We start from the raw sequence: 25,170 nt of genomic DNA on the forward strand, positions 1-25,170 counted from the left end.
GATCCTGCTGCGGGTGGCTGCAGGTGCTGGGATCCATCTATCACAGGATTGGAAAGAAATACTTTGGGGCCGTCAAGTTTTCCTTTTGTACTTTAAACCCCCTGAATAATGTTGAGGTAGAGAAGGTCTAGCAGCTCTTACTGGCTTATTTATTAACTGTGAAAGCAACATATAACTGCTCAATGTGTTAACTCTTTCTTTTGGTAATTTCTGTAAAAATCAGTCACTGCATATGCCCAAACATCCTTGTGCCATCATAACAGACTGATGAAACCAGACCTCACCTGTCCCTCAGGTGTGTCTTGATACCAGATGACAGGTGGTCAGTTTCGTGCAGTGTAACCTGCTGCGCAAACAACAGCAAACTATGCCTCTAATCAAGAAAAATATTCTCCATTAGGGGGGGAAAATACATAAGGATGTTTTTATGGCAGGATCAGAATCTGGGCCTGTATACACATTCAACCATTAGCAATGAAATGGATCATTTGTACTTATGGTGAGGGGAAAAAAAGGGTTAGGGGTATGCATGAGCCAGGTTAACGCCCCAGCAGAGCATTAGATTTAATGAGGGTACACCCCACCATTACAAGCACTAACAGCAGGATTACCTACCACACCTGTTTGGCTGTTTTAAAGGTCCCATATTGTGCAAAAATCACTTTATTAAGTTTTTTAGTGAAATGTGTGGGTCTTTGGCTTTCCTCCCAGCCCACAAAATGTGATATTTAATGACAAAACCTGAACTTAGTAGTCCCTGTGAATGTAAAATCCTGACCTAAAACAAGCTGCTTGGATTTTGGGGATTTGCTGATGTCAGCGATTCCCTTTTTTGACCAATCAGGAGCAAGTCTGACCTGATTGGTCCACTCCCCTCCCTGCTACTGTAGAGAAATCTCTCCAGCAGTGGGGAGGAGAATGCCAAAGTTGAAGAGCCATCACTGCTTTGATTTTGGGCTGTAAACAGCCACATAGTTCCATGCACAAGCTTTCCAAGACTAAGTGGCTAGAGTTCATTTATCAAGAAAATGTGCCAGCTACACTCAGTAAAACTGTGCGTGTGTGTGCTAGTCACTTCACAGCCGACTGCTTTTCCAACTTTGGACAGTACAACAGAGGGCTAGTAAATAGACTGGTCCTGAATCCAGGCTCATTACCAACCATCCGCCAACAAACCTCGGACCATGGAAATGTGAGTATTTTAAATGCTGTGTGCTGTGGAGCAGATGTAAGAGCTTTTCCTCAGTGTCCCCTTGTCTCTGTGTTAGCTTCAGGATGCTAACTTTAGCTGCGGTTAGCCTGTTGTTTAAGCCTGTAATGTTACAGTAAACAAGCTTTGCTGTTTTCTAAACATTGTGCACTCAGAGCTAGTGGCGCCGTTCTCAGTGGCGTGGAAGAGCGGGGGGTATCAGCGGTGGCTCATTTACATATGAGGGTCACGTCCACTAAATCAGAGAGTTCTGAACAGAGGGGCTATGAGAGCCTGGAAACAATGCTGCTGTGCTCGATTTATTGGCTTTTTGGACCAAAACATGTTTCTACCATTTCATGAAGACATCAATGATCCACATTAAACTGCAGAAAAGGAGCACAATATGGGACCTCTAAAGATGGCAGGCGTAATGCTCATGCGTTACTATTTAAGAAAAATATGCCAAGAGAACACATAGTCAGGGCTGGTAAGGGTATGACGATCTCTAGATATGTGGCAAATTTTAGGAGATTTTTCATGTTTATCTCTGTTTATGCAAGGTAAGTATGTACAGTTAAAAATTATTGGATAGAGATTTTCTTGGTAACTCATATGACACGTGACGTTATGCACCTGCCACACTTTCACAATGCAATTAGTTGACTGACCAGTTTTTGGCAAAAAAGGCCGTTCCATAACAGTAGTGGAGAACAGGGTTGTGTTGTAACACTACTTATCATATCTCACCACCAGAGGACGCTGTCTCTCAAGATGTGGCATGGAAATTTACTAAATGGGATGACCATTTCAAGGCATCTTCACAATAGAGTAAAAAGTGTGACAGCCAACCCCATTCTCCCCTACATTGATTAACAGTCCCAATACCAGATGAACATATGGGCTCTGGACTTTATCAGGATTGTTTTTCATATTCAGACTGTTCTGATGCACAATCAGTTTACAACTTTAATCTGGTTTTATGTCCTTTAATGTATTTTTGAACTCTCACATTTCACATAATGATGTATTCATTTCTTAAAACATGTCAGCTGTTAGAGTTGCTGAGTTTCTGCAGAATATATAGAGCTTTGGCTTTATACAAGTAGCCTGCACAATCCAAATATAGTTTAGTGATCCCTGACTAGATAAACTTTGGTTGGAAGGTGGGACACAGATGGAAATGGACCTCGGGCCATGATTGGCCTGACGTTTTTCCTGGGGATGGAGAAAAAATGCAGACCAAAAACACCTTAAGCTCATATCAAACACTCAAATAACCCCCAGTATGTTGTTTCTACCAACTTAAAGGCATTTTTGATTCTTTTGACAGCATCTGTCATGGGCGAGGTTTAACAAGATTTATATATGTGCTTCATCAGAAACCAGCTCTGTTTTTAGCATTACAGCTAGCTGTTAGCATAATGACGGGTTCAGAGAGAGCAACAAGTATGACTCATGTGCTAAGTGCTACCTTGGCAGGAACACACTGATTGAAAAACACACCTAACAGACAGATAAATCACATCTGGACACCTGGTAAAGCTCTAGATGTAAATATCAGGTTGAGTCATCAAGTAGGGGACAGCAGATAGTGACTACACAAGATAGAGCTAGTTAATAAACTTATTTATAGTATTAGAAATTAATTTGAAGAGCATTGTTTGAGTTTAAACTACAGCATGTTGAGCAAAAACATGTTTTCTTGATAAGGAATGGTTAAAACCATCTGATATTTGTATCTTCAGGAGTCTGCAGCAGTTTAAATGTCCTGTGCATGTTACCAGTCTGAATGCACATAAGCATCCTAACGCAACAATACCCTGACACAAACAAACATCTGTTTATGCTGATATTTGAAATGCAAGTTTTAACCCCAACCACACATTGTTCTGCCAGCTACAGATTCCCTCCAGGTTCACGAAGTGGGAAGAATTAGTCATTGGACAAAAAGCTGGTTTGTTGGATCTCCTGGATCGAGGCCATGATGTTGACAGCAGCAACGATTTAAGACAAAGCAGGAGTAGAAATGTGGGATTGGGCATGATGGCACCAGTTTTATTAACTTAGCATCACAGCTCAAAAACACAGAAAACACAGAGGAACTTTAGCACAGGGACATAGAAAATGTGATGTCAACTGTGGATATTAAGTTTGGGAATGTAAAATCATTATTCAGCAGCTATAGAAGAGACTATATTCTGTTATTTTGTATGAAACAAAATCAGAAAACTCATTCAAGTTTATCATGAATTAAAATACTCAGTTTGGTGTCAATTTATCCTCACTAATCTTAAGATTGGTTGGAGTACTTTTTATTTTTAATAGTTCAACCCCTTTTTGTTTATGACATCGCTCTAAAAACACCTTTTGCAGGGTTTTTTTGTGACATTGGTAGAATAATGACTAGTGTAGTGGTTCTCAAATGGAGGTGCATGGGGGCACTCAATGAAAATGCAAACATGAAAATGAAAATGCAACACTGAAATTACATTTTCATTTGAAGAATATAGGCGCATTATTTAAGTCATAATCAAATTTAAATGTCAAATATCCAACTAAAATTTTTATTTTCATCTTCAAGAGTGCACTTTATGAGACATAAAATGAAAGGGGTGTTTTCATTTTAGTTTTTTAAGAAATGGTTCGCTAAATACTGGACACAATTAAAATGAAATTGCAAACTTGAAAAAGCAAAATGTAATAAAGAAAGTACATTTTCCTTATCAATTTCAACAAGTACAACGTATGACATAACCCAAAAGAAAAGGAAAAGACCATTTGCATTGTCATTTTCAAACCCGCCCACACACCAGCATGAAAATGATATCAAAATGTGGTGTCCTTGGTTGTACATCATCTTCAACAGCAGGTGGCACGGTGTGTATGTGTCACACTGCAATCAACACAATAATTACTACATTAGAAGAATACAAAGCAACCCCTGACCATTCTGTTACACTCAGTAAGTTACATTCATTCTTACTTTCCAAACCTGATTCACATGTACTAAATCAGTATACAAAGGCTTATAAATGAAGGTAATAATTTTGTTATGTTTAACTTTTTTCAGAAGTTACTTTACGACTGTTTACATACTCACACACTTTTACCACACCAAAGCCAGCTTTAACACTAAGTGTAACACTTGTTAAATTTCCAACATGAGAGTAAAACTGTGTCAGTTCTCTGCACATCTGGGAAAAGAAACTGATGTTTTAAATTCAGTGAGCAGGATGGATAACAGTAATTGAGTTTCTTTTTAATGATTAATGAAATGAAAGTGCATGTTTGGCAGAGTTTAAGGCTTTAAAACCAGACTTTGTAATGAATTACAGACTTTAGTCTGAGGGAAATGTTTGTCATCCAAATAATAACTAATGATTTCCATCCACCAGCCACAGAGGTCTGTTAATCTTCATTTTAATAAACCCAGTCCTCATCCTGGAAAAAGAGAAAGATCTGATTCCTGCATAACATCCCCGCCTGGAGGAGGAACCAGAAATCACGGCTTGAGGAAATGTCTTTACAGTAAACAGGCGGAGCGAATGCAGAATGATCATCCCAACACTGGCATACACAGACTTTTTAAAGGGATAGTGTGGAAAGAGTTTACCATGTTTTAAACAGCCAAGGAGGCAGTTTAGTGTTTTGCAAATCAGGAGGGCACTTGAGCATGAGTTTTTTGGCAACTGGGCCACAAAAAGGGGGCTACCTTCCAACATCTGGAATAGAAAATAAAATAAAAATAAGAATAAACTTCAAAACATCAATAATGACAATAATAATCAGCAAAAACTAAAGAGAGATGACTTTCGAATTATATAAAAACATTGAGTAATAAACATGAGTAATTTGTTTTGTGCATTTAACTATTTGCATTTTAAAGGGAACTTCCAGCTCCCTGAATGTGATTCATAGCTCTGCATCTTCTGGAGTCTTTGTCTCTTCAGAAAAATCTTTAGCACCATCTGGTGCACAGATAATACAGTTTTACTAACTGATAGTGATCTCTGCCAGTGGCAGGGAAGTTAGACTGGTTTTTCGATCTTGCTGATGTGTTTTGCCTTGCACTCTGAGGTAGAGAGGGCGTGACAGTGTGCTCAAAAAACAAAAAATCATAAAGACACTGGTTACAAGTTTTCCTGAACATATGAAGGGAGCTGACAAGAAAAGAGAGCCACAGGTGAGAATCCTGTTTAAACACTTCTGCTGCTGCTGCTAAAAACGATGATGATGATGATGATGATGATGATAATGATTATAATGATGATGATGATGATGATGATGATGATGATGATGATGATGATGATGATGATGATGATGACAACGATGATGATAGTGACGGCTCTTAATTACTTTTTAATGTTTGCAGGTGTAAATACAGTAAAGAACAGTGTGGGCTTTAGGAATTTAACAGCAAGATCTGTTTCTTTATGTGAAAAATAGATGCAGTTAAATGCTTCTTTGGCTAATCAGTGAAGATAACATTTGTTAGGAATCCGCCCTGTGTGAAAAAGATCGATTGATTGTGTGATACTTGTGAGTAAACACTAGATTCCCATCATAAGACTGTCGTTTAGAGTTGATTTATAATGTGATTTTTGGAGACTGTCTGAATCAAGTCAAGGCTACATTAGACTGCATAAATATAATCTATGTAAATTTAGCTGATTTTGTGAAATTTAATGACTGTTTACCAGTTTACAGAGCAGTGTTTACTGTAATCAGCAGCTCTGACTGTAATCTCATAAAAAACAACTAGATTCTGCAGACTCTTGAAAACAATCTTGAATGGTTAAGTTTTCTAAAAGTCATATTTAACATAAAATAACAGATTTTCTAGCGGATCCATTCATGATTTAATGAGGGCCAAGTTCCGCCACCCCACCCACCTGGGCCCGGGACAACAGACCCGTTTGCCCTCCCTGTACAAAGAACTAGAAGTTGCTCCAAACAGACAAAGCTACTGTGCTGGTTTGGCAACCCTTGTGAAAATCTGTTCAGGAATCTCTCTGATGAGTCAGTCCGGTTTGTGTGTCAGTTAAACCTCGAAAAACAAAGATAACTTCCTCGTGCCATCTTCTAACTGATGGAATTAAGAAGTAAACTAAGACTAGTCTGGAAACATGCAGTTAAATATGCCATTTAACACTTTCCTACCCTGGAACAATGGCAAATTTGTTTTGTTTTTTGTTTGTTGTTGTTGTTGTTTTATTTTTCTTTAAGAACTATCTTTAACAATGGAATGTAAAAATCAATTCAAAACAATCAAAATATAGAAATGCCACAATAGATCATTTTTACAATATGAAAATGCGAAAACAGCCTAAAAGAGGGGTTGTTGATACATCCCCATTCTTTCTCTCCCTGGTCTTTAAGAAAACTTTTATTTCAGTCTCTGTATGAAACACTTAGTATTAGTTGCTGTCTCTTTGAGGTTCCCTACTCCAAAAAAAACCCTTTCCTCTGATTGTCCAGATCTCTGGAGGCCTGTCAGGGTGGAGCTATGAGTAGACCTTGGTGTTTGAGGCTTCCCACCCCCAACTTGTAGTGTAGATCCCAATGTGATGATTTCATCATTTCAAGTCTTGCGAAGATCTATCCAGCTTTACAGTAAGGGAAAGCAGGATTCTCCTTCTTTGATTCAATATTATTCCTTAGAAGATGCATAAGGCTCCTCTCCCTGCAGCTCTCAAATGGAAAAGCAGTATAGATAGGGGATGGATGATCTCTTTGCATTAAGGTCTTGAAACAGTAACACTATCCCTAACAGTTTTTCATCATCACTCAATCTGTTTTGTTTTGTGGGAAGTACTATGGACGAAGCTGAGGAAAGTAATGAAAGAGTCCTTCCTCATGGAACATCTACGTGTCAGGACCATGGCAACCAAACCAAAGCTCAGAGGTAAGATGAAGACCCCTAACTCTCCTTAGTGTTGGTTTTTAATGTATGATTCTCTCTTCGACCTCCACTCTGATAGGCCCAGTCAGTAAACCCAAATCATAATCCTTCAGTAAGTGGCTAGGAGGGAAAACAGGTTGAAGCAATCAAAGAAATCCAAACCACTAATGGCCAAACTCATACCCTTCTTTTTTTTGTTAGTTGCCCCTAAGAGTGGAGTCGGAAGGGAAATCAGTGCAGTGAAATAGCAAACATGTTGCAAATGGATACTGTTTTTCTTTCTGGATTTTTAGTTAAAATTATATCTGTTGATGTTTTAATCTAGACATCCAGGATCCGGACCAAGCTGTATGTCCTGTAAGAGCAACAACTCCGTGCAACATTTCATTAATTTCAAAGATGGACAGTGCTCCCTTAATCTTTGGTAAAGCCTGATGCCAACTCTATAACACTGACTCTCTCTGTAAGTTTTGAATGTCCTTTGTAGAAAGTGGGCTTAACACTATTATTTTATGGCTAAGTTGTGTTAAAATCAAGGCCCAATTCAAACCCCATCACCTTATTCCTACCTTTACCTCTTGAGCTCTCTTAGTTTCCCTAGTCATACACCCCTAACACAACACCACATTTTTACAATAGGAGTTGCAACTCCAGATTGTAGCTTTAAGGGTAAGTTTTGGCGTCTTTACCAAGAAAAGGGATTCAACCCCATACCTCTGGTGACCCAATTATTGTTCCGTTAATCTACTGCACACTTTAAGCCCTTGAACTGGAAAAAGCACAAGGACCAACATTTTGTCAATTGCAAAAATTTCGTTGATAGAGCTTTGTCAGCAGTTTTCCTGAATGAAACTGTCTGCCGATGCTCTTTTAAAGCCACAATGAAAAGAACAGACCAGACTTTGCTGAACCCAGCTGTATGGTCACCAAGCATGCCTCCATTGATCGATTAATCGACCTCAAAGGTGGACATCACTCCTTTGACCCAGGGTAAGGTCAAATGAAACCCCATTGCCTTGCTTCAGCCAATACTTTTGCAAGCTGTTTGTTGGAAGTGCCTTATAAGAAGTAGGAGCTACAAGGGTTTTGGAACTTGAATGTTGATCTCTTCTTCTTTGAATATGTATCTATCAGCAGCCAAAAGCAACAAGACTCCCCTGGACCTTGTTTTGCTTCTGCGAGTGACCAGTCCCTGGATTTGTTGGAAGAATTTAAAGGAGGACAGCAGTCAAATGATCAACAGTAAGGCTTTAAAGAGGATTCTTCCTCTAATTCAATTGATAACAATTACTGTCTGATGTAATCATTTCAAACCTTTCTTTTCCAACAGAGTTTGTTCGGGGATCAAAGAGGATCACAAAGATCAACCTGCGAAGCCACATCAAACAGACCTGGCGTCCATATTTTTGGTGTGTTGATACAAGCAAATTGACACATTTTTTCTTTCTCATCTCTGCTCATTTCCCACATAAAAACTAGGATGTAGAAGGAGGTAGTGCATACAGCCAAGCCTTCTCACTCTGACTCTAGCTTCATTCTCAACAGACTTGTATTTATGCTCCTGTTTCCCCTCTTCCCATTTGGGTATAATGGAGGGTGAAGGGGTGAGAGTGACTCTCACTACCCAGTTATTTCCAACGTCAGGGGGTGGTGGGGTGAGTTTCATTGGCACTACTAGTATCTGAAACTTGCATTAATGAAACCTGGGTGTGTTTAAGGTGGTAAAGCCATTTGTGTTGCAGTGGTCCCTCATGCCTTTTTGGTAGGCAGTGTGCTATTTTCCTACATCCCCTGTAATGGCTACCAACATGTTGCAGCATGGTCTCAGTGGTAGTCCAAGAGTGGGTCTGTCCTTCTTTTCTTTCCTTAGACTTTTTTTGTGTGAGGTTCAGATGTTTTGCAGAGACACATGGATGCTATGCATGGAGCATCCATTGGGGTCGTTACAGCTCATCAAGTCAGGGACCCGTAATAACAATGTAGATTTGTACTTCAGTTTATGGCACCCTGGATCATTAGAAATTAAGTGCAAACTGAAAGTAGTGACCAGGTTATTAAAGTTTTCAGTGTTCCCCCTACTATTAAGCCGTGTTTCCGCGCTCAAGCAGACTGGTTCAGTTCGTCTCGGTACGGCGCACATTTTGCGGTGTTTCCACTGACTTATGCCCGGGACAAATCCCCAAATAACCAAGACAAGCTATCCCATTTTATGGGACCCTTTCGTATGGGTGCCAGACTGAACTGATCCGCTCTCGGAAGGTGGAGCAACAACACTGCAGACCGTTGATTGGTCGAAAAGAATTGTCACTTACCCCGCAAGTCTTCCATCTATGCTCTTTGTTTACTGTGTAGCATTTTTCTTCTTCATTGGATTTATTTGCGGGATACACTGTGTCAAGCTGCTATGGCATCACGCTATTTTTTAACAGCTGGGGCTTTTCGCATCCGACTTACACACTGCCCACCACGAGAGTGCACAGTTTACTGTGGAAACGCGAACGGGATCAGGCTTAACTGTACCAAACCACACTGAACCGAACTGGACTGCTTGGTGGAAACACAGCTTTATACAGGGGGGCAGCCCATCCCCCCAAAAGAGGCACCCGCCCCCCACCCTAGAAGTCATATTAGTTTTGTTTCCATACAGCACCAGATCACAGCAGAAGTAATTTAGAGTTCCCTGTATCATAAATCAGGTCTAAACCTTGTTTTTTAAACCAACAGACTAAAAGGCCATATGATATTCATCTAATTTTTATGATGGGATGTTGTTTGTACATCGTTGGGTTCACATTTCGCAGTGTGCATGTGATCTTCCACACACAGCGTTCACAGACACACAAACTCATGCGCGCATTTACACACACAAACTCATTCTGTTTAGCAGAATGAGAGTTGGGAAAACCACCTCAGGAAACATCTTCCCAACATCACCCAACGCTTTCTTCATGCAAATGCAACAGTCGCTCTCCCAGCTGCTGACAACGTCACCGCTCCCCCAAGGCTGTAAACCCACGGGAAAACACTGAACACTGTAAACACTGTAACCTCTTTATCTCTTTATCTTGTATGGCTGATACCTTCTAACTTTTATTCTGTTCCAGCTCCTTGAGGATAACATCAACACTTTTGTGAAAGACCAGTTGAGGAAGTATCGACAAGTTCTAACCAGCGGCTGCACAGGGAGTCACGGTGAGGACCAAGATGATGAAGATCTGGCAAGAAGCAGCAAAGAAGCATTTCTGAAGATCACACAGCACTTCCTGAGGGTGATGAAGCATGAGGCCCTGGCTGACGCTCTGCAGAACAGTGAGTCAATTGAACCAACTTTAGCTGCTGCATTCATTGCACCAAACTTAAATTAATAGTTCCTTCCAAAAGCTTTAATTACATTATTTTTCTTTTCTGTTTTTTTTCAGGACAGCAAGCTACTGTCTGCCAACAAAAACTCAAGTCTACTCTTAGAGAGAAGCTCAAGTGTGTATTTGAAGGTATTGCTCAAGCAGGAAACCCAACCCTTCTGAACCAGATCTACACAGAGCTCTTCATCACTGAGGGGGGGACTGGAGAGGTCAGTACTGAACATGAGGTCAGACAGATTGAAACAGCATCCTGGAAACCAGACATTAACCAAACAGCCATCAGACAAGAAGACATATTCAAAGCCCCACCTGGGAGGGATGAACCAATCAGAACAGTAATGACGAAAGGAGTGGCTGGCATTGGGAAAACAGTTTTGACACGGAAGTTCACCCTGGACTGGGCTGAAGACAAAGCTAATCAGGATGTTCAGTTTATATTTCGGTTCACTTTCAGGGAGCTGAATGTGCTGAAAGAGAAACAACTCAGCTTAGTGGAACTTGTTCATCACTTCTTTAATGAGACCAAAGAAGCAGGACTGTGCAGGTTTGAAGAGTTCCAGGTTGTGTTCATCTTTGACGGTCTGGATGAGTGTCGACTTCCTCTGCACTTCCAAAAGAATGAGATCCTGACAGATGTTACAGAGTCCACCTCAGTGGATGTGCTGTTGACAAACCTCATCAGGGGAAACCTGCTTCCCTCTGCCCGCCTCTGGATAACAACAAGACCTGCTGCAGCCAATCAGATTCCTTCTGAGTGTGTTGACATGGTTACAGAGGTCAGAGGGTTTACAGCTTCACAAAAAGAGGAGTACTTCAGAAAAAGATTCAGAGATGACAACCTGACACGTAAAATTATGTTCCACATAAAGAAGTCCAGAAATCTCCGCATCATGTGCCACATCCCAGTCTTCTGCTGGATCACGGCTACCGTTCTGAAAGATGCCTTCAAAACCAAAGACAGAAGGAAGCTTCCTAAGACCCTGACTGAGCTGTACATCCATTTTCTAGTGGTCCACTTAAAGCTAGAGAACATCAAGTATTACGGTGGAGGAGAGACTGATCCAATATGGAGTCCTAAAAGCAGGGAGATGATCGAGTCTCTGGGAAAACTGGCTTTTGAGCAGCTGCAGAAAGGAAACCTGATCTTCTATGAATCAGACCTGACCGAGTGTGGCATTGATATCAGAGCAGCCTCAGTGTACTCAGGCGTGTTCACACAGATTTTCAGAGAAGAGTGTGGGCTCTGCCAGGACAAGATGTTCTGCTTTGTCCACCTGAGTGTTCAGGAGTTTCTGGCTGCTCTTCATGTCCATCTAACCTTCACCAACTCTGGAGTCAACCTGATGTCAGAGGAGCAAACATCATGGTGGTCCAAGATATTTAGAAAGAAACACAACTTGATACACCTCTACCAGAGCTCTGTGGACAAGGCCTTACAGAGTCAAAACGGTCACCTGGACTTGTTCCTTCGCTTCTTTCTGGGTCTTTCACTAGAGTCCAGTCAGATTCTTCTCCAAGGCCTCTTGACACCGACAGGAAGCACCTTGGAGACCAGGCAAACCAAAGACAAGACAGTTTTGTACATCAAGAAGATCATTCGGGATAACCCCTGTCCTGAGAGAAGCATCAACCTGTTCCACTGTCTGAATGAGCTTAAGGATCACTCTCTAGTGGAGGAGATCCAACAGTATCTGGAATCAGGAAGCCTCTCCACAGACAATCTGTCTCCTGCTCAGTGGTCAGCTCTGGTCTTCATCTTACTGTCACCAGAAAAAGATCTGGACATGTTCGACCTGAAGAAATACTCTGCTTCAGAGGAGGCTCTACTGATGATGCTGCCAGTAGTCAAAGCTTCCAATGAGGCTCTGTAAGTGCACATCTTACAAACTTAACACTAGCTTTCACAGCGTTGTTGTATGCCTTGACACTTGATGAAGCACTTTATTTCTTCTTTAGACTCGGTAACTGCAACTTGTCATGGAAAAGCTGTGAAGTCCTGGCCTCGGTTCTAGGTTCCCAGTGCTCTTCCCTGAGAGAGTTAGACCTAAGTAACAACGACCTTCAGGATGCAGGCGTTAAGATACTGGCGGCTGGACTGGGAAGTACACATTGTGCACTGGAAACTCTCAGGTAAACATACAACTTCTTAGTTTAAAAATGTTCAATATAAAGTAAATATATGTTTTTAGACCCAAAAAGTTGGTACCCCTAATTTGGGTCGCAGTAGCTTTAGAAAAGTCCTTATCAAAGGTGTACAAGCGTACATTTCTGCATCTATTTTCCACGCATTTATCAGACCTTTCACAAAGCTGGCATGTCAAGGTTAGTTTAATGTCGAAGATGTCTATTTGACAGTTCCTTACTCCCTCTTTGCAGGCTATCAGGATGTCTGATAACAGAGGAAGGTGGTGCTGCTCTGGTCTCAGCTCTGGAATCAAACCCTTCCCATCTAAGAGAGCTGGATCTGAGCTACAATCATCCAGGAGACTTGATAGTGGAGCAGCTATCTGCTGTACTTGAAGATCCACACTGGAAACTGGACAGTCTCAGGTAAAGAAAAACAAAACAAGTTTGCACACTGTCTGAAACTTAGACTATTGTTGGAAAGAAAATTATATGGAATGCTATTCAATCTGAATCAAACATGATATGGCAAATGGTATCTGAAACCATATCTGTTTCTTTATCAAGGTTGGACCCTCATGGAGAGCTATGGTTGAAACCTGGTCTCCGAAAGTGTAAGTGTGCTCATTTTATTTATAATACTGAAAGAAGACTGGCCCTGAAAACCAATATCAGTAGACTTCTAGTGTTTTTTCAGAATCAAAAAGTAAATGTAGTACCTTCCATCCATCAGATGCCTGTTATCTCACGCTGGACCCAAAAACTGCAAACAGAAACCTTAAACTGTCTGAAAACAACAGAAAGGTGGTGGCAGTGAGAGAGGAGCAGCCCTATCCTGACAACCCCGAGAGGTTTGACTTCTGCCAGCTGCTGTGTGAAAATGGTCTGACTGGTCGCTGTTACTGGGAGGTGGAGTGGAAAGGAAAAGTTCACATTGCAGTAACATACCGAGGAATCAGAAGAAAAGGGTACAGCGCCGACTGCTGGTTTGGAGGGAGTGATAATTCGTGGAATCTGCACTGCTCAAATGAGCATTACTCTGTGTGTCACAATCTGAGAGAAACAGTCATCCCTGTCTCTGCAGCCCACAAAAATAGGGTAGCAGTTTACCTGGACTATCCTGCTGGGACTTTGTCCTTCTACACAGTCTCCTCTGATGCACTGATTCACCTCCACACCTTCAACACCACATTCACTGAGCCTCTCTACCCAGGGTTTAGGTTCTGGTTTGGACTAGACTCCTCAGTTACTCTGTGTGACCTGTAGGAGAAAGACTTTCTCCTTTTTGGAGCCGGGTTAACATGGATTTAGGACAGCCTTGGGTTTTGGTAGGGTTAAGGTCAACAGTCATTACATAAAAGTTCAGTTCTCTGTTGCACTGTTTGACTTTGGCACAAGCTCTTGGTCCCAAGCTTTTCCTTTGTTCAAATGCTGCATTGTTTCCTTTATGCTCGCCAGACTATCTCTATAATCTTAAAAATATGTAAGCATTGACTTGACACAGTGTACAAAATACGACTTGAGATACTTGTCTTCCATCACAATATTCATGCACTTATATGTAAATGATGTTTTTTACAGTTTAATAAAGCTAAATCCTGATAATACCAGATTGGTCCTGGGTTTGCATTATGGTTGTTGCAGACTAATACAACAAAAGCCAACTAAAACACATTTGGACTATGATTGGTGTTTTTATTGTACAATACAACAACAATAAATTGTACAATTGTATAAATGTGCAGGAAGTTTTTCCTGTAGTGCTAACATTATGGCATGACTAATGACTGACATGACTGATTCATAAAGATAAATGTGAGATTATGTCATGCCAGTAAATCAAGAGGTACTATGAAGGTTATCACAAGATGACACCCCTACAAAGCGATATTTGTATAGATGAAGTTAAAAAAAAAAAATCATTCACTTACTTTCACAACTTTTCTGTGTCAGTTGGGATAACTAACCTCTTCTAACTTCTGTTATGGCTTGCATTAGTGTTGTGGCTTTTGCAAATCCTCTGACACCCACCGGCCACTGTAGGAAAGACACAAATTTGTTTATTTTTGCTGTAAAATTTGTTTATTTGGCTTCTTTATTCCGTGTTTTTTTTCTCCAGCCAGTCTCAGGCAGAATTTTCTAAAACTGCAGCTGATCAAAAGAATGTGTAAATTCACATACACTTAGGCTGGGTGACTATACTCTGCCAAAAAAAGAGGACACTGTACCCAGCCTCTTAGAGTTACTGCAAAAATACCTCATGATAAATTGCTTTATAAGCCATACATTTATTTAGAACATTCCTTTTCAGCATGAGGTGAAAATTTTCTATAACCTGAACATAAATAATGCCTCACTACCAAGGTTGTAATAGTTAACTAAAACGAAACTAAAATTTAAAATACATTGCAGTTAACTCTAACTAATAAAAATTGGAAAAGGAAACAAAAATGATAAGTAAACTTAAACTGTATCTTGTGTTCACAAAACTAACTGAAACTAACTGTTAATATTATTTTTATGTAAAATATTTCAACATCATTTTATATAATTTATATTTATATTTTTTATGCAAAGTTTATATTTTTTTCATGTGTTTAAGGCAGCAGCCAAAATTTCGGTATCAGCACTGACTGAGCAGTGAGCACTATTTTGGACTTGAAAATAAACAGTATGACAAAATATTTACTCTGACCTTTTTGAATCCTGCACCTGGTTAATAAGGTATGAAAAAACTAAAACTAAACTAAAACTAAGCCTTGTTGCAAAAATCAAAACTAAATAAAAACTAGAATGACTGCTCTAAAACGAATTAAACCAAAAGTGTAATGGAAAATAAAATGTCAAAACTAACTAAACTATAATGACAAATCCAAAACTATTATAACCTTGCTTACTACATGCCCTAATAAAAAGAAAAAGAGAGGGACCCCATTGTCCAAAATCATATTTTTTCTGTGCAAATAGTTTTAAAAAAAGGCCTTAAAATCTAAATTAAACAAAGAAAAAATTAGAGATTTTTCCACAGTTGTTTGTTTCAACTGAGCAAAACTCTGACTTTTAAGGTAGTTTTAAAATATCCCTGGACATAGTTTTAAAAACAAAAAAGAGGAAGTGTTTGGGCAAAACGGGATGCTTACCGTAGATAGGGCCTTTGTAACATGAAACGTGTTTTGAATTCAGAAACGGTGCCTAGCTCAAAAATACGAGTTGTGTTCCCTCCATTTTTGTACATCCGGGTCATTGGCATCAACATCCGCTATGAAATCCGCCGTGATATAAACAAACCACGCGTTGCCCAGCCATTGTGTGCCATACCTGTCTATTTTGGATTTTACCTGTCTTTTTGGGTCTTTCCTGCAGGAAAACGGGGTCAAGGTGCGATATAACCCCGGGCCAACTCAGGCCAGGATGGGAAAGTGTGTTGTATCCGGATGTCCGAACCGTTCGGTGAACATTAGCCGGGGGATCTTCAAACCGACACCGAAGAGGTTCTTTAACTTCCCCGAGGATCCCGCTCGGGTTAAGGTAACAGTGCTCACCTGAACAGAGATTCATGCCAGGTGTACTGTCCTCCCCTTTACCTGCCATCGGTGCTATTGTAGCCGCTTTCGAGTAGGAATGCCAGCGTAGTGTCTTTATGAATCGTTCTTTTCAGTTAAACATGTAACTATCGTAAAAAATCCAACAAGAGGAAAGCATAGAATCCATCTTTACCTTGTTTCGTGCATGTCCTGTGAAGATTAACGACTTGTCTTGTTGATTTTATACCTGTGCAACGCTCCAGTTCACGTCACAAGTTATTTAGCCCTGCACTGAATCATCATTAAGCCAAACTGTTATCTTGCCTTACGTGACAGAAAATAAGTCAAGCAAAGAGATCAAAATATTTTAATTAAAACGAAGCCTGCAGCCATGATTGTTATTATTGGCATTATAATTAAATATTGTTGATGTCTTTTTCCAGATATGGCTGGCAGCGCTGAGAGAGTTGGACAAAGAGGACCTGGCAGAGCAGCACCAGATCTGTGAGGACCATTTCCTGCCAGAGGACATCACTGCCAACGGTGTCAACCCCAGTGCCATCCCCATCATGCCCCCCTACCTGGATGGGCCACTGGGTATGATCAGTCCCTGGGGAGCAGAGTCCTCAGAGGAGGAGGAGCAGTGGGGGGCTGAAGGCACTGAGGAAGAGGAGGTGGAGGAGAGTGGAGATACAGCTGCCCCTGTACCATCTGCTCCATCTACTCCATCTACAATATCTGCACCAAAGCAGGTCTGTGGTCTTTGCTGCCTCCTTTGTGTTTTTTTTTCCTGAAGCCCTTGGATGCATGTTTTCCCTCTTTTTCCATTCCCCAGATTTCCACCCTCTCTTCAGCTGTCTCATAAATAATACAATTTACAAACTGATCTCTGAAACATCACTGGGCAATGTAGGGGAAACATTTCAGGATGTTCCTAAGGCAGTATCCAGATCTGGGTTTTATTAGGAATGTTTTTCATGATGTTTTTAAGACTTCTGGCCTACAAACAACATTTTTAGCCCCCCAAAATTTTGTATCCTGCATTCTGGATTGGCCCCTGGACCAGACTTTGGACATGGACAGTTTCTCAATCTATTTATGCATTCTAAAAAGTTGCGAGCATCAAAATATTCTGAATTTTTTATATCCTTGCTCTGATTTCTCTGGTTTACAGGATTCTGCTGCAGGTTCTGGAAACTCTCCATTGCCTGAAACCACCAGGTAACAAACTTTTCTAAAGCTGTCACCTGAAAGATAAGGTTTTCTGTATTTATTTTTCTTTTTTTTTAAGCAAGGTGTTTTCTTCTCTGTCGTTTCTCCAGCACCCCAAGGCCAGTGACGAATCTTTGGTGTGAGGCCACAAAAACCAGAGAAGGTGACTGCTGTTTTTATGAAAGTCAGAGAGTTTCAAACAGTGAGGAAGAGAGAAGGGAAATTACAAAGAGTTCTGCAGAAATATATATATATATATATATATATATATATATATATATATATATATACGTACATTTTACAGACTTTTTACTACATTATTACCATTGAACACCTTCAGTTAACCTTAAATACCACCTTTGAAAATGGTCAAATGACTGCCATCAAGCCTGCCAAATAAAAAATGTTGTATTAAAGGTAAATAAACTGATTCGACTGAAAATATGCATAAAAACTCAATAATAGATAAATCTAAAGATTTTCACTGTTTCATATAAACTGGGTGGAAAACTTAAAGTTAAGTACACACCACTATTAATTCTAAAAGTACTTGTTTGATATATTCAGATGTAATTTGACAATATCAAATATTAATTCAAAAACAGTTCTTCGTAGGTTCCCAGCTGTAAGTCTTATCTGTTAGCATTACAATCATGATGTGGTCATAATTTCACATTTGAAGCAGGGGGAGAGCTGTTGAGCTGAGAGGGTTCTGCTGTTTTAGCTTATAATTTCCAATTCTGTTTTACATTTTTTCCACAATATTGTCTTGACACCTAGGAGCTCTATAAACCTTTCCTCTGGCAGTATTTGTGGACAAGCAACTGAGTAACTATACAGTGTATTGTCAATTCCCACTAACAGTAACATGTTAAAAAAGGATATTTTGTTTTCCTCTATTTTTACGCAAAATTGTTTGAGGCGGGAGTGTATTTTGACAATTCAGTTGCACCCCATCAAATAATGCTCCTAGTTCTCACATGGAGCCAATAATATGGGCGTGACACTAATGACGTAGAACGCATGCGCAAAACCACAAAGGCGGCAATTTTCTATGGGGAGCAGAGAGTAACAGAACACCTGCTCTCACTCGATGGAAGTCTGCTCTTCTGATTCACCGCAAAGCATTAGCTCTTGGAGACGCATCTTCTGCGCATGGCACATCACCGGCGACCATGTCTTGTTGTGCTGTTGGTTGCACAAACCGCTTCGATAAGAATAACAAGACGCGCAAGTTTTACAGGATACCATCGAATCGTACCCCGTTCAAGGCAAACAGGAGACGTCTCTGGTTGCAAGCCATCAGAAGAAGCGACTGGGACGAGCGGATTATTAAAAATGCAAAAATCTGCAGCGATCACTTCATATCAGGTAAGCTTCAGCTAACAAGCTTAACAACATCACTGGGTTTACAATCACAATTACTGAGCCCTAGCTAGCTAGCTTACAAGCTAATATAGCTTAATTCAATTTTGCTACGTTGTGTTGCTAAACTTTGCTGTAACTGATGTAGGCTACTACATGCTAGCTCAGTCACCTCTGGATAACCATGTGGTTCTGTTGTTACCGTTAGTCACTCGTGTACCCTTTATTTGTACAGGAGAGGCATCAGAAGAATACGACAGTCCAGACTTTGTTCCGTCTATCTTCCCCAATCCAACCCTGTGTAGCAAGAATGGCGACACAAAATTTCACCGGTAAGTATGATCACTTCTGTGTGATTTGTTATTGACTGATCAGCCAGAGTGATTTAATGTAATTATATTTATTTTCATAATTATCTGTCAGGCCATGTTGTCTTTCTGTTATGTCGACCTTACCTCATGAAGCTCATTAAGACATGGTGTGATTTGCTTTGTACCTGGGCTTCTCGAACTGAGGATGTAATAAATCTATCGTTGACCAAGTCAAGTAACTGGTTTCTTAAATGATTGCTGTCTTCTGTGTGTTTTAGGAATAAGAGAAGAAGGCAAAGAGATGAAACCCCCGGCAGATGTCCAAACAAAGAATATCAGCCCACATCCACTTGCTTGTCTCCAAATGATAGTGGAATGGAGACTGATGGTGAGCCCGATACTGGTAATAACCCTTAACACTAACCCAACAAAGACAGTCTGTGAAACAGTTTGGGTCATTATAAAGGAAAGTGCTTCTGTTTCAATAAAACGACACACCTCTCAGCCCACAACTTTTCCCAAGTATGTGCTTTTTATGTTTTTTTTTCCGAAACGTTAACTACTTAATTATTGAACAGTAGGACAGTCATTACCAGGATTGATCAGGTCATACATTTTTCGTGAAGAAGAATTTTGCCATGATTATGTTTGGCACAGTCTGACAGAGTGTCTGCGGGGTCTTAAAAAGTATTACATGTTGATAAATCAATTGTGGGAAAATTAAGGCCCTTAAAAAGTATTAAAAAGTCTTAATCATGATGTTATGAGGTATTAAATTTTAATGGTATTCAAGCTTTGACTCCAAAAGTATCTATGAATATTATTTTCCTCTTTGCGACTGATACAAACTAACCTGACACACCTTGAAAAAATACCCGCACTTGGTGATTGGACAACCATGCTTGTCACACTCATCACAGACCAGCGTGTGTTCGTTTTGGAACAAATTTTCTGTGTTCAAATCAACTTTTTACTGGATACAATGCGACAGGATAAGGTATTTATTATTACAGTTACGTAGGACCATTGTTTAAAACGTGACGACATGCAAAGTTGTAATTTTGTGAGGTACGGGCTATATGTAGCACCAGTAGCCCAACATAACCGTAGGCTAATGTGACAATAAACTCAGTTTGTACAGTAGTCCAGCAGCCGTCCATATGTAGCGCTGATGGAGCGCAAACAACACAATCTCAGGTGCATGTCCTAAATTTTGATAATGATGAAATAAATTCTTGTTTTTTTTTTCTGCAAGTTGGCCTTGAATAACTGCTGTTACTTGGTGTGGTAATGGGAGTGTCAATTAACCTGCCTTTAGTTTTGTTTATTCTTTCAAGCTTTATTCCTTCTCAGTTTACCTAATTTATGTTAAAATGCAATTTACAACTGTCAAAGATCGGTTGCTAACAACAGCTTTAAGCTGCAATAAGGTCTTCGGATTTTTTTAAAGGTTTTTAAAAAAGTCTTAGAAAGGTATTGAATTTAAGCTCAGGATTTCAGCATATACCCTGGTCTGAATGATCACCCAGATTGTAACAGTTAACTTAGTATGAAAAGAAGAATAGTGAAAATTGTATTTGTCTAATTTCTTTTTCAGAAGATATAGTTCTGAAGGCAATCGATGATGACCTCAAACAGAAGCACAGCCAACTTCAGACTACTTGTAATCTTTGTGCGTGGACATCAACAACATAAAAGACAAGAAGGAAAATTAATATGTTCACAGTCTGTCTGTCTTAATTGTTTTTAAATTGCTTTTAAATTTTTTTTAATTTGTGTCCTATTCTTATTCTTTCTCTGTAGCACTTTGAGATTGTGTGAATGTAAAGTGCAGTATAAATAAAATGCATTATTATTATTATTACAGGTCTGACCAGTGTCCTCTTTAATTGGGTCCTCCAGACAGCTTAAGACAGTGTAGCAGTTGTGTGTGGCTCTCTGACCCTGAAGGTCGATTTACTGGACCCTCCACTTGAACCTCAGCTTAGGGCTGACCAATGAGGGTTTTGCATTCAGGTTTAATGTTACCGAAAGGGACATCTCAAAAGTTTTGAGAAGTTGGCTTCCTGTTACAACTCAGACTTGAAACCTCTAATCAAGTGGTCAGGCCAGCATGTCGTACTAAAGAACATGCCATAATGTTTTAAACCTTAATACAAGCATTACAGGTGTACACTGAATTTTTTTAACAGACACATGATTCATTCATTGGCATGTCACCTGCAGGAGCAGCTACTTTTCCGTCTACAGGTTAGGTTGGGTGTGTTCCTGATATACGACTTACAACTGAGTCTGTATTTTATGACCTTCCAAGAATAAGTGATGAGATACTAGTAGATTGTGACGAACCTGCCTTGCATTGGCTGTCTGCTCAAGAAACGTCAGGGCGTATGTCTGATGTTAGAATACACTTTGAAAGAGTAAAAGGTGGATGAAAAACTTTCATAACTGACTACTGTTATTCTACTTTTACAGGTGGATCTGTGAGGTGACATGGTAATTGTGTGTGTGCAGCATTAATGAAGATTTGTAAATGTATAGTCCTGAGAAACTAACTTGTAAGTATCCAGGAGTCAAGGATACATGTAAAGCTTTTTATTAATCTCAAGTTTTTACGGCTGCAGTGACGTGAGACAAATACACTGTAATTTCAAGACTTTGCAATAAATGATGTTTTAAAGTGTGTTGATTTTAGCGTTTTTATCATTGCTCACTTTTCCATTTCTTAAGCTTTATTTTTAATTTTTCACATTTATTGTAATGATTTACCTTTGGTTTACATCATATGACATTTGATTGTTATTATGGACCTTTATATAATAAGCTACATATTTAGTTACAGTTAATTATTGTCATTAAATATATATTTGACTGTAGTTTAAGAGAGCAGAAAAGATAAGGTCAAGTATAACAAAACTTTTTTTTTTCCTAATAGAAAATAAGAAACAGTTTTTCATGGGTGTAATACTAAAAAAAAAACAACAACCAGTTTGTTCATTTCCAGATAATTCAACAGTCTTTATAGTATTTATTAGAATGAAATAAAAGCAGAAAAACTGTAAAAATTTAATGAAATTCATAAATATGGGCTTTTTTTTTTAAACATCCCTTATTCTGTGTGTTTTCACAGAAGTGTCTCTGACCAGACTGACTCGGGATTTCCTCAAGCTGCTGCAGGCGTCACCTGATGGCTCCGTGAACCTCCGCGAGGCCGTAAAGAGTCTGCAAACTCGCCAACGACGAGTCTATGACATCACCAACGTCCTGTCCGGCATCGACCTCATCGAGAAAACGTCAAAGAACATTGTGAAGTGGAAGTGAGTTGATAAGACTTCAGATTTGATCAGAGTTTAGGAAAAAAAAAACCCCTCTTTTTGTTTCAGCATAAGTCCATAAATTCTCAGATTGTTTGATAAAATCCTCCGGGATTCAAGACACCTGATCTCGTAACAGTGCATGACTTGTTTTCTGCCCTCTTATTTGATTTGATAGAAATCATCTTTAAAAACAAGCAGATGCTAATCGTGCAAGTTTTTTCTAACTGTAGATAATGTTGTAAAAAATGAATATTCTGTATTTTAACTACTTTAGAATCAATATTTTGGTTTCCATAATGAAATATTTTGTGATGGGACTTGATGGAAAGAGCAGACCTGTAGGAGCTGTTTCACGTAGTTTTACTTACAGGCAAAATAGCAGGAGGACATAGTATCCCAGCTCTGTTCTTTAAGAGTTTAACGCTATTACAAAAAGCAGGAAATATCATTTTGTTTACTTGTTTTTGCTGAAGCTGCTCTCTTTCTGTGCAGAGGACGATGTTTGATCTCCAGCTTACAGTCCACCAACGCTCAGAAGCAGAAGGAGCTGGAGAACCTGAAGCGAGTGGAGGAGACACTAGACAACCTCATCAAAAGCTGCGCCAGACAACTCTTTGACATGACGGACGATGTGGAAAACAGTGCATATCCTTTAAAGACATGGGGTCAGGGGTCAGCAGCAGATTGGCGTATCTGTAGGTTATTCTTAGTTATCTTTTCTTCTGCCATCTCTTGCAGAACTGCTAAACTCCCTTTCTTTGACCTGATGAGGAGTAACTCCTTTCAGCTTGTCCTGTTTACATTGTAACGTCCCTGTGGATTAAAGAGGTTTTAAGGTTTTGAACGATTTGGTCTAATGTTTTTGAGACCAATCATGCTGTCAAATGAGAAAAGGAAGCAGCAAACATGGCAGAAATTTTAAAGTGAAAGTAAAACCTGTGTTTGTTCTCATGCAGTTTTAAAATATACTAGATCTTCCTTAACTTTTCCTCACATGGGCCTACGTGACGCTCAATGACTTGCAGCGGCTCCCGGTCTTCCAGGATCAGACAGTGATTGCAGTTAAAGCTCCTGAGGAAACCAAACTGGAAATCCCTGCACCAAGAGAGGTCAACTGACTCACCTTCCTGCAAATAAATCAATCTTTAAATTCTATTTCAGATAGCATGAACTGAATTTTTACTCTGTTTCTGTCACGCTGCAGGACGTCATTCAGATCCACCTGCAGGCGGTGCGCGGCTCCATCATGGTGCTGACCTGCGAGGTGGGATCAGAAGGAACTACTACCTCTGACATCGCAGAAAAAAGCAGAGTCTTCCAAAATCCAGAGGAGAGCCGAATCAAGACGAGCACACTACATAAAGGTGAGCTGCACCCTACTAACATGAAATCAGAATTTCTCAGATTCTGGGACTTATCATTGAAAACTAATAGAAAAAAGCAATTAAAGGCACTGACTGGGTGTAAATCTCCATGATTCTGTGAAAAATCAAATCTCTGCTTTAGTTTTTATGTCTTTAACTCAGCGTATTGTTTTGTTTCAGAGTCTTCTGGTCAACAGAGTGCTGTGCAGAGTGCATAGCCGCATGAACACCACCAGGGGGCACCGGACACAACCATGGTTTAATGACAAGCAGCAGGATCGCATGGTCTTCAGGTACAAACCATGAACTGTAAATAAAAAGTGGACAAAGATGTCATGGTGCCACCCATTGGCAGATTTGAGGACACTGTTTTTTTTTTTTATTTTGGACTCTGAATGAGCGAACAGTTCACGAATGGAGATCACATATAGCTGCTAATAAGAGCTAACGTATGTATACTAAGAATGTGTCTGGGAGTAAAAACTAGGTGTTGGATACCCTGAGGTACCCTGACAGATGGAATATGAATGTCCAGGCTCCAGCACCACTACACAGCTCCCACCTGTCTCTCAAAAAGGTCTAATTAGAAGTAACTTTAATCCATAATAAATAATGAGCTATCAAGACCAAACCTGTTTCTGTATTCAGCTGTTATCATGTTTATTTCTGCTGTTAGGTTTTTAACACGAGGCTGCCTCAAGCAGCCTCAAGTGGACACAGAAAGAACTGCAGTTTTGCCGTTCTATCATCTTTGCCCCCTGAAGATGTTGCTTGCCACTCATGAGCTGTAAAGTGGACAAATTCAAGAACACTGAAGGTTTTTTTGCTGAATGTATTAGGGGAAAAACACCATTCAAGGACCATTTTCACTCAAATGGGATAAATGATTTTTTTTAATACCACCTGCCAAGACATGAAATCATGAGAATGTGAAAAGGCAAGGAGACCAATGAAGCAATACTAAATGTGTTGTATTTGTTTGATGATATCATCAAGTTGTATGTAAACCATATTCTATTTTTGCTCATTTTTGTTTTTTTTATTTGTACAAATATTTTTTTTGTCTTTAATCAATAAAACATAGAGACTGAAATGATTTCTCACTGTTAATGTGCATACTGGAATTTGGTATGTTTTGGTCTTGTTTGTATCCCTGAAGCCACAGAGAAAGTTTCACCCTTGGTTTTTGTGTAAGGATAAAAACAGACATGACTCTTAAGTGGAAATCATCACATGGGCTCAAAGTCAGGCCAAAACAAAACATTCATAGAAATAAAAGCTGAAAACTTTTATTTAGGGCTGTCACACACAAAATTTACTTCAGAATGCAGTTGTAATTGTATTGTATCATTAAGACATAGGCATAGTTTAAATGTATATAAAGAGTTTTGGGTATTAAATCTTGGAAAGATTTGAGCTGATTTTTAGTTTCTTTTGTGTTGCTGCCTCAGTTTGACATTTTTATCATCAAGCTGAAATGTTTCTGAAACCTTCATA

The 25,170-nt window shown here is 39.6% G+C and overlaps 2 protein-coding genes across 4 annotated transcripts; both read left to right on the forward strand.

The window, feature by feature from the left end:
* Window positions 1–7,008: 7,008 nt before the first annotated feature.
* LOC141802343 (protein NLRC3-like) lies at window positions 7,009–13,846 on the forward strand. Its single transcript, XM_074685884.1, has 9 exons — window positions 7,009–7,097; window positions 7,971–8,084; window positions 8,425–8,503; window positions 10,199–10,403; window positions 10,514–12,323; window positions 12,413–12,586; window positions 12,833–13,006; window positions 13,148–13,194; window positions 13,314–13,846. Exons 1-9 carry the CDS (start codon window positions 7,009–7,011, stop codon window positions 13,844–13,846), a joined length of 3,225 nt encoding a protein of 1,074 aa, XP_074541985.1.
* A 1,981-nt stretch (window positions 13,847–15,827) lies between these two features.
* Window positions 15,828–25,031, forward strand: LOC141802126 (transcription factor E2F6-like). 3 transcript variants are annotated; one of them, XM_074685569.1, is made up of 9 exons: window positions 15,828–16,108; window positions 16,548–16,856; window positions 17,279–17,325; window positions 17,427–17,479; window positions 22,123–22,309; window positions 22,802–22,953; window positions 23,303–23,418; window positions 23,514–23,673; window positions 23,854–25,031. In XM_074685569.1, exons 1-9 carry the CDS (start codon window positions 15,992–15,994, stop codon window positions 23,889–23,891), a joined length of 1,179 nt encoding a protein of 392 aa, XP_074541670.1. In that variant the 5' UTR covers window positions 15,828–15,991; the 3' UTR covers window positions 23,892–25,031. The 3 variants fall into 3 exon arrangements, with proteins under 3 accessions (XP_074541670.1, XP_074541671.1, XP_074541672.1); XM_074685570.1 differs by lacking the exons at window positions 15,828–16,108; window positions 16,548–16,856; window positions 17,279–17,325; window positions 17,427–17,479 and adding exons at window positions 18,340–18,687; window positions 18,917–19,013; window positions 19,271–19,395 and having other exon boundaries at window positions 23,854–25,009; XM_074685571.1 differs by lacking the exons at window positions 15,828–16,108; window positions 16,548–16,856; window positions 17,279–17,325; window positions 17,427–17,479 and adding exons at window positions 18,340–18,687; window positions 18,917–19,013; window positions 19,271–19,380 and having other exon boundaries at window positions 23,854–25,008.
* Window positions 25,032–25,170: the final 139 nt, after the last annotated feature.

The sequence above is a fragment of the Halichoeres trimaculatus genome, unplaced genomic scaffold (assembly GCF_033239565.1).
Source record: "Halichoeres trimaculatus isolate MK-OKI-2021-1 unplaced genomic scaffold, fHalTri1.1 fHalTri1_scaffold_13, whole genome shotgun sequence".
NCBI lineage: Eukaryota > Metazoa > Chordata > Actinopteri > Labriformes > Labridae > Halichoeres > Halichoeres trimaculatus.

Coding starts and splice junctions, on each gene's coding strand:
- LOC141802343 (XM_074685884.1), top strand. CDS start 7,009: ATGGACGAAGCTGAGGAAAGTAATGAAAGAGTCCTTCCTCATGGAACA. Junction 10,404..10,513: donor GGCTGACGCTCTGCAGAACA/GTGAGTCAATTG, acceptor GTTTTTTTTCAG/GACAGCAAGCTACTGTCTGC. Junction 12,324..12,412: donor AAAGCTTCCAATGAGGCTCT/GTAAGTGCACAT, acceptor TTTCTTCTTTAG/ACTCGGTAACTGCAACTTGT.
- LOC141802126 (XM_074685569.1), top strand. CDS start 15,992: ATGGGAAAGTGTGTTGTATCCGGATGTCCGAACCGTTCGGTGAACATT. Junction 17,480..22,122: donor GGCCACAAAAACCAGAGAAG/GTGACTGCTGTT, acceptor GTGTTTTCACAG/AAGTGTCTCTGACCAGACTG. Junction 23,674..23,853: donor GACGAGCACACTACATAAAG/GTGAGCTGCACC, acceptor GTTTTGTTTCAG/AGTCTTCTGGTCAACAGAGT.